The sequence below is a fragment of the Hippopotamus amphibius genome, chromosome 7, assembly GCF_030028045.1.
Source record: "Hippopotamus amphibius kiboko isolate mHipAmp2 chromosome 7, mHipAmp2.hap2, whole genome shotgun sequence".
NCBI classification, from domain to species: Eukaryota; Metazoa; Chordata; class Mammalia; order Artiodactyla; family Hippopotamidae; genus Hippopotamus; species Hippopotamus amphibius.
Window position 1 is genome coordinate 113,662,854 of NC_080192.1, and position 17,009 is coordinate 113,679,862.

At 37.4% G+C, this 17,009-nt stretch overlaps 1 protein-coding gene across 4 annotated transcripts in view; it reads left to right on the plus strand.

The window, feature by feature from the left end:
• Nucleotides 1-17,009, plus strand: part of THADA (THADA armadillo repeat containing) — a 323,481-nt gene that overhangs the window by 67,954 nt on the left and 238,518 nt on the right. For all 4 annotated transcript variants that reach the window (XM_057740678.1, XM_057740680.1, XM_057740681.1 and 1 more), the window contains exon 23: nt 12,527-12,659. In XM_057740678.1, the coding sequence (XP_057596661.1) occupies nt 12,527-12,659 (133 nt within the window). The remainder of the gene's footprint in view (nt 1-12,526; nt 12,660-17,009) is intronic.

The window sequence follows — 17,009 nt, forward strand, 5'->3', positions numbered from 1 at the left end:
TTTTTAAAAGCAAATGTGTTTCTTTTGGATCCTTTTGAGAGCTTTTAAGTTATGAAAAAGTTACTTAGGCATACAGCGTTTTTTAAAGTTTGCAGAAAGAAATCTGGGCTTTCATGAAGATCCACTAAAATGGAGGCCAACTGCTGGCCACCTCTTGAACTACAGCTGTGTTAAGGAAGCAAGCACTTAAAGAGATTAATGGGTAAATAACCCAAGAGTTAAACATGAACCACATTGTTTGAATTGGTTTTTAATGGGATTATTCAGAATATCTTCAAATGTAAACTGACTTCACTATTAAACAATCATCGAAGAATAAATAGGAATGGGAGACACTATTCTTTTTTCTGGGACTTTTTCGAAAGCAACATTTGCGCGCGCGCACACACACACACACACACACACACACACACAATATGTTGAGTTAGTTTTCTAGAATCTGATTTCTTATATCGTCCTTTCTATTTAGAATTTGATGAAATATTCACGTACTCTTTAAAAAACATAATCACCTGCCTATGCATAATTACCTGCCTAAGCATTTGATTAGAGTCGTTAAATACATTAAATTTATAACTGTAAATTCAGGTTTCTGATGAAATTCATATTTGCTTATTTATACTCCATAATCTTAGTATTTTAAGTTATTCTTTCAGTGAAGATGAACAGAATCCTAAACTAGGGTGCCAAGCCAGGGAATCTAGCTTTCATTTGTTCAGCCATAAAGTAAAAGCTTAACTCTAAGGGGAGTAAGTTGTTGACTACAGTTCTAAATATAGAAGGGGGGTTCATGAGTACTGATATTGTCTTACTCTTCATTTTTTTGAATTGTTCTGCTTATTGAAGTGTAGCTTAACCTATGAATATTTATTGCACTAATTACAATCCTTTTCACATTATTGGCCCCAAAAAATGAACTGCTGACATTTAGCAATTTTTGTCCTCAAATGCTCGTGCTGACTCGTGGATGTCAACAATTATGGTGGACAGAAGTAGTTGAAATATGTATTTCAGCTTTCATCAGTTACTCATAGCTAATCAGTTCAAGTTCAACAGAAGACTTCTTATGAACCTTTGAAATAGAACAATGAAAAAAATAATTTCACTGTACCCTACTGGAGAATGAAAGACCAAGTCGCTAAAGAATATGCAGTTGAGCAAGAAATAAATGTAGAATGTGGTTTGGGGGAAAAGTCGTTAAGCTCTAAATAAAAAATATATAATCTTGTCTAAGCCTTTATTTTCATCTCCTTTGGCAAATGTGTCTAGGACACTTTATTTCTGAGTATCCTATGATTTTTATTTGAAATAGTAACAATTAAATAAAGAAAAAGTGATCACTCATTCTGGGAAGCGATATTCATACTTTATGTAGAGAAAAAAATCCTTTAAATTTTCCACTTCTGTAGTGGAATAAAAGAATTTGGGGAAAACTAGAATGTCTTAATGATTTTTTTTCTTTTTAATTTATTTTTTAGAATGTCTTAATGTTTATAATCTATATCTTTGTGTCTTTGGTTTATGACCCTTGAATTTTTATTTTTAAGCCCACTCCATAGTTGACTAAGATAATTACCTTCTTTCTGGAACTTTGAATACTCATTTTTAAAGTTCTTATAATAATTTTGAGTCATTTTAGACTCAATAACAGAAGAATCTTGTTCTTAGTGAGTAACTCCTATCTCAGCTTTGTTAGTAAAGTCCCAGAGTTTTTAATATTTATTTTTTCCTCCTTGATCTCAGGGAATGGTTATATTAAATATTAAGAGAACCAACAATTTGTTACATCCACTTATTTTAATCCACTGTATTTTGCCCTTCCCCCCATGGCTTTTTTGATTGGAAATTCAATTTATATTTGGTCATCATTATTATTGCCTGTGCCTGCAGCTAAGGCTTCGAAATAGCCCCCTGATGTTTTAGCCTGCAGTAAACCTCCGCAGTGTTTGATGGTGGTGAGGGAGGTTAAGATGGCTTCTGTTGATATGTAGCTTTCTCACTAGATTTCATTTGGGCAAATCGTTTTTCAGGCTTAAAATTTCTCCATGCTTCAGGGCTTTTTAAAATGTGCGTGTACATGCACACAGCCTTCCTGCACATCTGTCACTGTTCAGTTTAATTGAAATAATAAACATGAACCTTGAAATAATAAACACAATACTTGACCAAAGAATGAACGGAGTGGCAAATTTAGCTTAAGAAATAGTAGGAACTTGGAAAAAATCTCTAAGTTAGGAAACATAACAATACTGAAAGAGTCTGAGGAAAGGAAAGTAACATTTCTCAGTTAACAGTCGTACTATAACTAATCAGAACTCAACAAAAAATAGGTCTGTGTTACCATCCTTAGGTGGATGGATGAAGCCATTGGAAAGCCACTCTGTAGTCAGGCAACCTGATTTATTGGCACAGAGTAGTCTAATGACCAATTAGTTGGGTATACAGCATATGTAATTTGATTTCAGTCTGGGTTTTATGCTTATCTTAGAATACTTACCCACTACCAGTGAGATAGCTTTGTGGATGGAAACTGGACTAATCTGTTTATAGAACAATAATTTGCTTCAGTGATCTTCTCGAGACAGCACAAAGACCTCACCGCCAGCCAGGGACTGCCCTGTTCACTCGTGTTACTTTTGGTAGAGACTCAAGCTGTAACACCTGACAGAAAAACCAAGCCAAACCAAAAACCCACAGATAACCCCTTCCCCTCCTCTTTCCTGTCAACCTTTTTTATTATTATTATTATTATTTTTAAAAATTTCTACTATCTCTTGACTGTGATGAACAGGAGTATCAGAGCGGTCTGACCCTCCCGTACCCCTGTTCTTAACCACCACCTCCCGCAGGGTGTAGAGGAAAGAATATTGAGGTATGAGTCAGAGCTGAGTTCCACCTGCCAGCTCTGTTGATACTAGGAAAGCCATGTAATCTCTCTGGGCTGCTGTGTCCTCTTTGATAAAATAAGAGAATTCAGCTTTCTAAGGCCTTTTTCAATCCTGAGCATTCTACTCATCATACAGTACTGCTGTCTAGTCTCTGATTGGGAAAGTCTGGGGATTTCGGGTATGAAAGATTGAGGGAACTTTGGATACATTTTTAGTAAACTTCCTTTACAACTGGTAAACTGATCTCTTAGGAGTCTTTTGTGGATTAATAACATTTAGTGAGGCTTGCTTATGAAGAACCTTGAGTCCCTTGTAAGAAAGTTCCAGTTTTTATGATATACTTAGAGACTAAAGACACTGTATATTTTGTATTAATTTGCCATGGAAGTGAAGCAAAACAAAGGAGCCTTCAGACAGAGGATGTCTGCTCTTTTCGTGGAGAGGCACTCGCTGGCCAAAGCGGGCTTGGAATTCCCCGCGCCGGAGGCTGCCGAGTGCCTGGAGCTGGCGCAGCCACATGGACTGTTTCACTCCCTTTTCCTTGCTGCCCCCAGGGTTGTGTGATGAGGAACCAAAACAGACAACTAGAGTTTGTTGCATTGTTCTTGGGAGCCTTGCCTGCTTCCATTTTTACCTCTCAATTCCTTCATTATCATAAACACCAGCAACTCTGGAGTTTTGAAATCACTTCCTTATGAAGTAATCTTTCCTAGCCGGGGAGTAGACAGAAGGTTCATTGAATAGTCAGAACTCTAGACTAGGCGATTAACTGTGTTTTTCTAGGCACAGTGACGTCACCATTGAGGATCCTTACAGCCCTTCTTTTCTACACCTAGTTCTTCTGTTATCTGCCTGACGGAAGGCACCGCTCATGTGTGGCAGCTGGCACCAGCACTAGTTGGTCCTTATTTATTTATTCAGCAAGCAATTTCTTGAACATCTTCTGTGTGTCTGTGTTAGAAACATTCTCTTTGACCATGGAGAGTACGGTGTGGTAAGCCAGAGTTGCTGTAAACCTAGAGACAATTGTTAAGATCTAAATTTGAAACACTTAACACTGTAGAACTAAGAGAGGCATGTGAAGACCTGAGTAAGGGACTGCCGCTTGTGTGAGGCCATGGGGAGGTGTTCTGGGGACAATCACATCAGGAGCTTTGGGTACTTATATAATTTAGGGTCATTGTTTTCTCTCTTGGGAATAATAACCCAGGTAATAATATCTCATGGACTTTTAAAGCATTTTTACAGTGGTTTTATTTTGATTCTTGAGCATTGAGAAATCAAGTGATTTGTCCATAACCACACAACTAGTTGGTGGCAGAGCCAGCGCTGGGATCCAGATGGTTTTTTTGAACTTCATTCCGCTTCAGAGATTAGCAGTTCAACGCAGGTATATCGATCACCCACTTTATGTAAGACATTGTGATAGGTAGGCATTATAGAGGGTAAAATATGGTTCTTGTTCTTCTACGCCTAGCCTAGCATTTTAATCTTTAGTATTAGAGACATAAATTGGATTATTTACTAGGCAGAAATGGAAGATGAGGGAAGAAGTCTACTTACTGAGCTGTCTGTCCTGGGTTATGGGAAGAATGATTAATGCATTAACAAAGTAAGCAAGGCAAGAAGAAGGGCCTAAGAGGAGGCAGGCCTAAGAGGAGGCAGGATAATGCTTTAGACATGTCAAGTTTTTGGTGGTGTTGGGAGGCTGCCTAGAGTAATAGCAGACAGTTGGAAATACAGGTCAAGAGATGGTGAGAGGGGTCAGAGTTGGAGATTGGGTGACCTGGGACGTCTCCAGTTTTTTAGCTCTGGAAGTCCAGCTTTCTAGGGGAACCCTTCTGTCCCAGGCGAACAGGGACACTGATCACTCTTACTAGATATATATATTGGGTTGGCCAAAAAGTTCGTTCAGGTTTTTCTGTAAGGTGTTAATGAAAAACCTGAACAAACTTCTTGGCCAACCCAATATTTGATAGTCACTCATACAGAGGAAATAGTTGAAGGCACAGTTCTGGTCTCCTAAAGAGCCTTAAGAGAGAAGGGAAATGGTTATAATCCGGAATTGAATGTTATATTTGTTAGAATTCAGAAGCATCAGTCCTTTGAAACATCATTTCTATCCCATGTTCACAACCATACAAACTTTAGTTAAATAACACTTTATACAAACTGGAACCCTCTGCTGTGTTTTGAACCCTGTTCTTGGTTTTGTTATTGAATATTGGGAAAAAATTATCTCTTGGGGTAGTATTTAGGCTAACAGAGTTGATTTTGATTGGGGATTTCAGTAGAAAATATCTACATATCAGTGCTATGACCTTGGTATGTGGAGCTTTTGTAAATTTATTTATTTATTTATTTTACTGGCTGTGTTGGGTCTTTTTTGCAGTGCGCGGGCTTTCTTTTAGTTATGGTGAGTGGGGGCTACTCTTCGTTGTGGTGCGCGGGCTCCTCATTGCTGTGGCTTCTCTTGTTGTGGAGCACAGGCTCTAGGCTCGTGGGCTTCAGTAGTTGCAGCACATGGGCTCAATAGTTGTGGCTCACGGGCTCTAAAGCGCAGGCTCAGTAGTTGTGGCACACGGGCTTAGCTGCTCCGCGGCATGTGGGATCTTCCTGGAGCAGAGATCGAATCCATGTGCCCTGCATTGGCAGGCAGATTCTTAACCACTGCGCCATCTAGGGAGCCTGGTATGTGGAGCTTTTGAATGTTCATACCTGTTTGAGGAAGCTAAGGAGTTGAATCACCTGCTGGCTCTCATGGTGGCACCTCCTGTCATTGGAAAGCACTTTTGTTTACACTTTCTTTTCCAGTTACTATACCCTCTTGGTTAGTCAGACTGGTTTTTTAGAATGGTACACTTAATGGAGTTGGTAAGTCATGAGTTGTTCATTTATTCAATGGATATTTATTGAGCTCTCTATTGGGATGCCAGGCCCTGTTCTGGGTGCTGGGAATAAAGACGTGGACAGGACAGAGTGTTTCCCTGATATCATGGAGTTTATGTTTTAAAGGACATGTAGCAAATAATAAACTGTCAAATAATGATATGCATTTTGATGTGATAAAGTTTGGTGGTAAGGAAGAGTCTTTCTTTCCTCCTGCATTGTAGTAAGCCAAGTCTTGGATGACAAGAAGCAGCAGCTTTCTGAGGGAAGAGCTTTCCAAGCAATGGGAACAGTAAATGCAAAAGCCTTTGGTATATTTAAACAGTGGAATGGTATAAGATGAAGTTGAATGAGGTTGTTCAAATGCATAGGGCTTTGTGAGCCAGGATCTTGTGCTCCCTGGAATTTTTTTTTTTTTTCCTGAAGCCTCCAACCAAATGGATATAAAAATAAAAGGTATGTTGGGAATTGAACAAACATTAATATGTATGGACCCTAGTAGGTAGCTTTATGATGATCAACAAATGAAGTGCATATGTGTGTGTTATGAAGTTGCATAGAAGAGGGGAGAAGGGCTGAATGGGACAAAAGAGAAGCGACATGAATATAAAATAAATAGAGATAAAGTTTCTGTTCCCAGAAAGTGTGCTGTATCTCTCCAAGCTGCCTTTATCCTCCTCCTGACTCTTTTTCTACTTGTACTTGGAACCTTCAGTCAGCTTGTTCAGTATGATCAGTAGGTAGTTTTAGGCTAATGCATGGAATATTTAAAGCACGTAATTTGTGAAAGCGAACACCTTGTTTTTACATTGTGGATAATATTTCTCTTTTAAATCTAAGAGATATACTGCTCCAAGTATAAGGGTATAGCCCCTCCTCCCCACTCCAGTTTAAAATCAATAGTCTAGGGTGAAGGGGAAGCTGAGACGAAGCGAGAGCGTAGCACAGACATATATATACTACCAACTGTAAAATAGACAGCCAGTGGGAAGCTGCTGTATAACAAAGGGAGTTCAGCTCGAGGATGGATGATACCTTAGAGGACTGGGACGGGGAGGGTGGGGGGGAGTCGAGGGAGGGAGGGAATACGGGGATATGTGTATAAATACAGATGATTGAACTTGGTGTACCTCAAAAAATAAATAAATAAAATGAAAAAAAATTAAAATCAGTAGTCTAAATTACTTTTTATGTTACAGGCAGCTAAAGCTTTGCTTTGCAAAATTTTGAACTTGGGTGAATGAAAAACAGTCAGATTCCTTATAACAACATTAATATGGTAGAGGTTTGGAGGTGATATCTGAAATTATCAGATTATCTTTCTTCTACTTCCCCTGAAGCCTCACTTTTTTTTGCCTTTTTTTTTTTAACTGTAGAAAGGTACATGTTTTTCAGTTTCCTGTTTTCATCCATTGGAAGAAATAATGCTCTTAGCTCTTTGTAGTGTATATCAGACCAGTACTAATCATTCCCCCCTTGGTTGCCTGTGTATCATCCACTCTGATATGTGATATGCGGTGTTTTAGGTGTCTGAGTGTGTTGTTCTGAACAGCCAAGGCTGAGTGTTTGTTATTTTTCAAATTATTGTTTATAGCTGTTTTCATTCAGGTGATGATGGTGATGACTGATGATGCTGAGCGTGAGTAAACACACATCATTTACTCTGTACCAAGGCTAGGGACAAATCCTGATTTTGTTCCAAAAACAGACTCATTTTTTTCTTTGCATTATTTAGAATTATTTAAATAATTTGCAAATGAAAAATGAGGAACCATGGTAAGGTAAAAGTTTATTAGCAATCAGTAAATAAATAGCTTTGCTTTTATTGACATTTACTTTTCTGTACCCGATAACTTATTTGTTTGAATGAATTTTCATTTGGAGTTACTCTTAAACCTGACAAAGTGCAAGTGTGTTTAGGGGAAAGGGAAAGAATTTACGTCCTTCTTATGCTAAAACAAAAAACAAAAAAACCCTTAGTGATAACTTGGTAAGTAAATTGTTATTTGGGAAATGAAGATATTGGTAGAGGCTTAACCTTTACTCAGTTGAGGTTACATATATTAATTTCCTGGCAGTTGAGTTTTGATAATTTTCTGAGGATTTTGTTTCCTGTATTGGCTTTAAATGTATTTCACATTTAAAATGTGAAATTAGTTGCTTTGTGTTTGAAGGTGAAGTAATTTCCTCAGGCCAGCAGTGAGTCATTCAGCTAATGTAAGAAAACAGTTTATTAACAGTAATAAATGTCCCCAGTCGTCTAAGGGAGTTGGAATACCTGCAAAATGAGTGCGACACAGTTTGCCTCAAGTCCGTCACAAGTAGGTTGTCTGCTGAGTGGATTTTCCGAAGGATATTTTGAATCTCCAGCTAGCTTCCTATCCATATCACCAGTTTGTTTCAAAACTACTTTAACCCCTACTCTCATGGTGAATATTCAGGGATTGAAATCAATTTGAAAGGTAACCTGACTAAAACATGACTAGGAAAGCAATCCTTAAAAACAGTATACTCTGGTAATGCATTCTCAATCCATAGGAACCTGCTTTCTGAATTATGGGTAATTTGGAATTTATATTCTACTGCTCCTTTCCTAGGGCACAGCATAGTGCCAAGCAACTACTAGGTACTTAGTAGATCTTTTTTCCAAATGAATGAAACCTACTGAAGCAGATAACAAGAGGGTTAATAATATCTCTGTCATTAACCAGATCAAGCCAAATGTGTATCTGAGCATTTAGGTCAGGCACCTTGAAATAATGCCTTTAATTTATTAAGCAAGAGCTTTGGTGTCAATCTACATTTTGATTATCTCTGTCACTTATTAACTGTATATAACCTTGGGTAAATAATTTCTCTCCCCCATCTCTTTTTGCTAGGTTAAAAATAGTGTGAAAGTTATTCCATCATTTAGCTCTTGAGTATCTAAGCAGTTATTTTAAGGTTTTTGTCAGACTGCCCCATAAAATTAAACTTCATGTAGAGTGAATTTGTGTTCTAATTATTGATTTTTTTAAGGTCGTCTTTCTTAATAAAAACCTTATTTCTGTTTTGAATTTTGGTTTACTGGTTAATTTTTTGTTTGGTGTTTGTTTGTTTTTCTCTCTGTAGGCTCATTCCTTTCTATCAGAGAAACTAGATTAAATATGGCATTTTGGATCTTCCATCCACAGTGATACTGGGGATATCACAGATCTGGTCTCCTAGTTAGTAAGGAGAGGAGAGGGAAAAAAAAAAGAGAATTAAAGCGAAGTCACCTTTTTGTGATCTAACCATTCAAGAAAAAGCTGGAGCCACAGCCTGGTTGGCAGAGTCTCCCTGGGACCCATGAATTTTCCTGTTGCTGTAGCCCCAGGCAGCTCTGGCAGTAGCCCTTTTACAACCTCCTTTCATGGGAGAGAAAGCCACTGAAATTCCCTGTTTCCTGGGAGGTAGACAGGTTACCCTACAGGAACTGACTTCCTGGCCCTTACTTCTGCTTCTAGAGCTAGAACCCAGCAGATCTCTAGTATCAGCTATTGACATAAAATATATGGACTGCCAGTTATTTCTCCAGCAAAAATGGGTTTATTCCAGATTAACAAAGAAGTGCAATTTGCAAAGTGAACAGCTTTACTAGAACAGGTCTACAGAGGGATTTGGAAGAATTTTTAAGGTTAGATTCAAGTAGGAGGGCTGGGGCCAGGACATAGGGGACCTTTCCAACTGGAGGATTTGATCAAGATGGAAAAGGAGTTAGCTCAAGATTTGTTAACAGTCAAGAGCCACTGTAAGTTCAGGCAAGGAAGGGTAATGCCTGGTAAGGTGGCCCACTCTGATCCCAGACCTGCCTGCCTTCTCGAATTGGTTGATTCTGCTAGAACCTCTGAGCGCCAGTTTAGGGAGGCCTGGGAGAAGTTCACTGGCAGCACTGAGGAGTAAGCATTACTGAATTAGTATTTGTTGTACTAGTATTTCAGTGCACTTGATAGAAAAATAAGGAAATACCTATTGGAAAGTACCCCCTCATCTCCTGTAGTTCCTTTTCCCCTTTTGTTTCTCTTACATAGTGAATTCCTACAGGAACACTTAACCTTCGTCTGAAGCATTATCTGTAAGCCAGTCCTGCACTGCCAGTGGTCCTGTGGTGAGGAAGAAAATATAAGTCGATGAAATCCACAGATAACCTTAGATCAAGTAGCCTTTTCTTTTTTTTTTTTTTTTTTTTCAGTCTTTTCTTTTTTTCATCTCTGTGACTCCAGCTTTTTCTTGAATGGTTAGATCACAAAAAGGTGACTTTGCTTTATTTCTCTTTTTTTTTTTTCCCTCTCCTCACCCATTGTGGTGTAAATTATCCCAAATATACTTAAAAGACAATTGAAGAATGAGCAAAAAAATGGCAGTAATCCATAATGTATCATTAGCACTTAAATAATAACTCCTAGAGATTTAGATTTCAGCTTTTGACTGGGCAGCTGTGTGAGGATTATACCAAGTTGGTAACATTAGTAGTAAACTAGAGAAATTACTCTGTGAAACATATGCATTTATCATAATTTTTAAAAGATACAAACCCAGTGATTGGGAAGTAACTTCAGTAATGTAAGTAAGATAAGTGTGGGAGAATTATTATCATTATGAAAAATTCAAACATATAAATGGATTTTTTAATTATGAAAATTTTCAAACATATAAGTAATAAACATAAAACATTAAAATTTCAAACATGTATATACACACATGAATGTATGTCTGTGTCTGTTTATATATACAGAGAGAGCACGTGCGTGAGAGAGAATGATGTAATGAACCACCTTTATCCATCACCCAGATTCAGCAGTTACTAGAGTTTTGCCACACTTGCTTCATCTATCCCTTTCCTTGTCCTTTGCTGAAGTGTTAGATAGTACGTCCCTGAAATATTATTTTTACTCCTATGCACTTAAGTATGCTTCTCTAAAAAATACAGACACTTTCTTCTCCATCCACAATGCCATTGGCACATCCTATGAATAATTCCTTGGTATCATATAATATCTAATACATACATAACTATCTGTATTATTTGAAAGTATCTTTTTTTTTTTCAAGTTGGAACCTAAACAAGGTTCACACTTTGCATTTTGTTGTTCTGCCTTTGAATCTCTTTTACTCTTGTGGTTCAGACTGTTGATGGCTGGTTTTGGTGGCTGAGGAAGCCAAGTGGGAAGAAGCAGGAATGAGGTGATGCATTTTAAGCCAGGCTTAAAAGAAATCTTTAAAATCACAGAGCCTGCTGGGAGTAGGGAGATTTGGTTGTAACATTTGTGGCTGAAATCGTGTTTTTTAGGCCCATGTCAAACTTTAAAAAATGCCTCCTGCAAAGTAGTATTATTTATGTATATTTTGTTCTATGCAAGACATAAACAACTAAATTTGATTTGCTATTTGGAATGTTAGTCAGAAATTGAAGTTGTCTATCTTACACCAAACTAAAATAGAGAAAAGTCCCCACCAGAAACTAACACAGCATTGTAAATCAACTATACTTCAATTACAAAAACCCCCCAAAACCACATGTTTCTAAGAGCTCTAATTCTCTCTACAAATTAAAATCAGTTACCTTTCTGCTGACTGTCTTCTTCAATTTAAAGTAGAGAGAGTATTTTCTGTTTGGACTTTACCTCTTTATTTTTGTATTAATTTTAATTAAATCCAATTACGATCCTCCTAAAATAATTGTCTATTTACCGTTAAATACGCTATTTCTTTTTCTTTTTTTTATATGTCCATTTGCCTAGCTAAAGTCAATCTAAGAAACCAACTATTAACCATTAATTCATTAACAAATGTTTATGGAGCATGTAGTATTTGACAGACATTACACAGGTGTTAAAGAAGAGTACACTATTAAATATTCAAGTGTACTAAAGTACACTATAAAAGAAGAATATGACACAATTTATTATTTATTTATTTATATATTTTTAAGTCTCTCTCTCTCTCTTTTAAAAAAAAATCATTTATTTTTACCAAAGGGGGAAAGTGGGGTGGGGGGGTGGGGTGATTAAAAAAATTATGTCAAATTGGTATTATAAATATTCTATTTCTTAGGATAATATAATATATTATATAGTATATAATTGTATATTAGGGCATAAATTGAAAAATTTTTTTTAAAGTCACATGTTTTTAAGAACTCTAGAATAACAGTTAACATAGCAGGGCAGAATCTCACTAACTTCAAAATGTTTAAGGTTCTTTCCAAAGAACTTGCTTTATTAATTCTCTGTAGGATCTGGATGAAAATCTTATTTGTGATAGGCCACACTTGAGAAAGCTAAAATGATTGCTAAAGTATGTTTTCAAAAGTGTGTATATGAATATGTATAATCTCTATAATTATAGAATATAAACTACATTAAATTATAAGGTTATATTCTCCTTGTTGGAAATCTTGAGTTTTGCCATATAGAACATTGCTGAGAGCTTGATTAACCAGAACATTTTGGGTGTGGGTGCAAACCGAGGTATTAAGGCTTATTTGCAGATAAGACACATGTTCTGCATGGCTTTGTAAGAAATGGAATCTGTATTAGCTGCAAATCCTAAGACCCATCATAAAGAAGAAAGTAGGTGAAAAGTAGAAAGTGAGACACTTTTTAGTTTCCCTCCCTCCGCATGTAATGATATTTATTCTTTCCTAACAGGGTTAATGCATATCAATAGTTTATGCTTTTACTTTTTGGTACCTGATAATTCCAAATGTTTGCTTTACATATGCCTTTTAGGTGCCCTAATGTGAGTCTGCAAAAGCTACCAGAAGAGTGGTTATCAAATGTTTTAGAGGAAATTAAATGCAGTGATCCTTCATCTAAACTCTGTGCTACGAGACGAAGTGCTGGAATTCCTTTCTACATACAGGTACTTATCTACAGGATCATAGCTGGGAGTTTTGTCTGTTTGTTTGTTTTTGGTCTTTTGATAATAGTGTATTCTAACCCTCCTGACATGTGAGTGAGCATATGGCATAAGGGACATTTCTGTCTTTTGTATAGTACATTTCACAAGTACTATAGCATTTGTGACTTTGTTTTAATGTGTGGACAGTGTGTTCCTGTGACAGATCTCTTCTTGGAACAAACCCTCTAAGAGGTCAGTCTGGTAATATGAACAGAGGGTGGCAGAGAGCTCCGCCTGTGCGTGAAGCAGGAAGACATCGCTGTGGCGCATTCATTGCTCACTTCTAGGAAGTGCACATGCTGCCTTTTTCTTTTCCCATTAGAAAAAATTTTTTTCCTCCTCTCATTTCAAAGACCCTTAAGACTCTGTAGGCAATCAGTGTTAATTTCTTTTGAATCCTTCGGGAAAATATCCATGCATAAAATAATCCTAATCCTAATAGTAGCTAACTTTTTTTTTTTTTTTTTTTAATTTTTTTGGCCATACCCTGCGGCTTACAGGATTTTAGTTCCCTGACCAGGGATTGAACCCGTGCCCCTTACAGTGGAACCGTGGGAGTCTTAACCACTGGACCACCAGGGAGGTCCCCAAGCATACTTAGCTAACTTTTGTAAGTGGTTATTTCACATATGTTATCTCATTTAATCCTTCCTCAAGCCCTATGAGATAGGTCCTATAATCATCTGTATGTTGTGGATGAAGAAACTGGGCCTTAGAAAAGTTAGGTAAGTGACTTGCCAATGGCCACAGGGATAGTAAGAAGAGAACTAAGACTTAAGCTCAGGCACTCTGCCTCCTGAACCCCTATCCTCTGCAAATTTATGTCCGCGCGCACGTGTGTACACACATGCATGTGCTTGCATTTTCTTTTTCAACGCAGATGAAAACACTCCACACACTGTTTTGTTCCTTGCTTTTTTTCACTTAACATTATACCTTAAGCATTGCTCCATATCAGCATACTCAGATATTGCTACGCTACAGGAAAATATTTTATTTCCACAGTGTTGAAATAAAGAGGCTGTCACCTTTATGAATCCAAAGAATAAAAATCAAGTCCTCACAATAAATCAGACCCAACCTGGAAGATCTTTGTTTACTATTCAGGAAGATAAAATCTAGGAATGGGGTGGTGTTCGAAACAAAACAAAACAAAATGATGAAAATAAGTGAAATGAAGTCTGTTTTTTAGTGCCCCAACATTTCTTCCCTCCCTTTCTTATTCTTCCCTCAAATTCCCAGAGTCATGATTTTTTTGATGACAGTGGGTGCCAGTTTGTAAAGGTTGATTTGACACAGGGATCACCAAAGTGGTTCTGCTGGGTAGATTTTGGTGACCTTCAGAAATCCCCTCCTCTCTGATCGGACCCATTCTGGATCAGTGTGGGTCATTCTCCTGCCTCTAATTCATTCTGACCTAGTGTGTTTTTGCCTTATATGTCCGTCTGAGGACAAGTGTTAACGCAGCAGCAAGGCTTGGTTGCGTGTTTGTGCCGTGTGCTTCCATCTCTGGTTCCCAACTAGCACTACGTATTGGTCCTAGTGATACAGCAGTCAGGACTGCACTTTCTCAGCCCAACCTTGGGAAGAATGTCATAACTATGCACAGCTCTTGGGGGAGAAGAACTGTGGTTCCCAGGAGACACATCAGTCATCATATATAGCTTTCTTATTTGTTTTAGTTGAATAAAATCTGAATTATTAGAAAAATCTGCTCAGAGAGGCCCCATTTTTCCTAGCATAACTTACCAGTAAAGTGATATTATTGTTCTGGTGGAAACCTCTGCTTGGTGTTGGCTATGGAGAAAAACTTCCTACTTAGTTTATGAGCTTACCTTTTGTGTAGACAGATATAAAATTTTTTGGAATCGTCATTAAAAAATAGTATATATATTTCCTAATAAATATGTTGTGAGAAATTTCTTTTTTAAACTTAACTATTCCACCTATTTATCTTTACTTCCCTCTTCATGGATTATAAATGCTTGAGAAGAAGCTGAACAGCTTGAAGCTGTCACTTTTGGCAGCTACTGGCATAGATAGCCAGTAGCTATATATGTATACTACCAGTTACTCCCAGGTACTCCCAGTCCTATACAGCCACTAATCTGTTTTCTTTCTTTCTTTTTTTTTTTTAAGAACTTTTATTGAGATACAGTTAACAGACAATAAACAACATATATTTAGAGTGTACACTTTGGTATCCAAATCTCCCAATTCCCTCCCCCCTAACCTTCCCCGCTTTCCCCACTTGGTGTCCATATGTTTATTCTCTACATCTGTGTCTATTTCTGCCTTGTATTTCCTCTTTCTTAGTTATTAGCATTTGCCTTATGTATTGAGGTGCTCCTATATTGGGTACATATATATTTATAATTGTTATCTCCTCTCTTGGATTGATCCCTTGATCTTTATGTAATGTCCTTTCTTGTCTCTTGTAACAGTTTTTATTTTAAATATTTTAAAGTCTATTTTATCTGATATGAGTATTGCTATTCCAGCTTTCTTTTGATTTTCATTTGCATGGAATATCTTTTTCCATCCCCTCACTTTCTGTCTGTATGTGTCCCTAGGTCTGAAGTGGGTCTCTTGTAGACAGCATATATATGGGTCTTGTTTTTGTATCCATTGAGCCAGTCTGTGTCTTTTGGTTGGTGCATTTAGTCCATTTACATTCAAGGTAATTATCAATATGTATGTTCCTGTTACCATTTTCTTAATTGTTTTCTTTTTGTTTTTGTTTTTGTTGGTCCTTTTCTTCTCTCATGTTTCCTGCTTAGAGAAGTTCCTTTAGCATTTGTTGTAGGGCTGGTTTGGTGGTGCTGAATTCTCTTAGCTGTTGCTTGTCTGTAAAGCTTTTGATTTCTCCGTCGAATCTGAATGAGATCCTTGCTGGGTAGAGTATTCTTGGTTGTAGGTTCTTCCCTTTCATCATTTGAAATATATCATGCCACTCCTTTCTGGCTTGCAGAATTTCTGCTGAGAAATCAGCTGTTAACCTGATGGGAGTTCCCTTGTATGTAATTTGTCGTTTTTCCCTTGTTGCTTTTAATAACTTTTCTCTGTCTTTAATTTTTGTCAGTTTGACTACTATATGTCTTGGTGTGTTTCTCCTTGGGTTTATCCTGCCTGGGACTCTCTGCACTTCCTGGACTTGGGTAGCTATTTCCTTTCTTGTGTTAGGGAAGTTTTCAACTATAATCTCTTCCAATATTTTCTTGGGTCCTTTCTCTTTCTCTTCTCCTTCTGGGCCCCTAGAATGCGAATGCTGGTGCGTTTAACATTGTCCCAGAGGTCTCTTAGGCTGTCTTCAGTTCTTTTCATTCTTTTTTCTTTATTCTTTTCTGCATCAGTGATTATCACCATTCTGTCTTCCAGGTCACTTATTTGCCCTTCTGCCTCAGTTAATCTGCTATTGGTTCCTTCTAGTGTATTTTTCATTTCCATTATTGTGTTGCATATCTCTGTTTGTTTGCTCTTTAATTCTTCTAGGTCTTTGGTAAACTTTTCGGTCTTTGCATTCAGTCTTTTTTCCAAGTCCTGGATCATCTTCACCATCATTATTCTGAATTCTTTTTCTGGAAGAGTGCCTATCTCCTCTTCATTTAGTTGTTTTTCTGGGGCTTTATCCTGTCCCTTCATCTGGTACAAAGTCCTCTGCTTTTTCATTTTCTCTGTCTTTCTGTGCCTGTGGTTTTCAGTTCCACATGACGAAATACTGCTGATACTGCTTTATGCTGCTGTCTGCCCTCTTGTGGAGCAAGCTATCTAGGAGGCTCATGGGTCTAATCTATTTTCTGTCTCTATATAAATGGAATCATATAATATATGGTATTTGTGTCTGTCCTCTTTCACTTAGCATCATGTTTCAAGGCTATCCATATTGTAACATGTCAGTACTTCATTCCTTTTTATTGCCTCAAGTGGTTTGGTATTCCTATTTTTATGTTTACTGAATATTGACAAAATGTTAGACACAAAATAAGTAGGCAGCTCTTGAACATTCAAATATAGGCGCCCCTCTGAAGTTTGTAGTATTTCTTTTTGTCCCATGGAGTTCCTAATGCTACAGTTTGATAGTCCTCCAGGTAGACTCTTGTGAAGAATTAAATAACTGATCAATCTCCAGGGAGTTTCCAGATCCTTACATGAAGTTTAATCCAAGATTTTTTGTTTTTTAAGTAAAGAGAAGTTTCTTGTTGGATAGATTTGTTATTAAAACTGACTTGCTTATTGTATCTGAGACCTGCAACCCAATTATGGTCCTAGAAGAGTTGTCAACAAGAGCCATTTTCAGCCTCTTAGAATTAC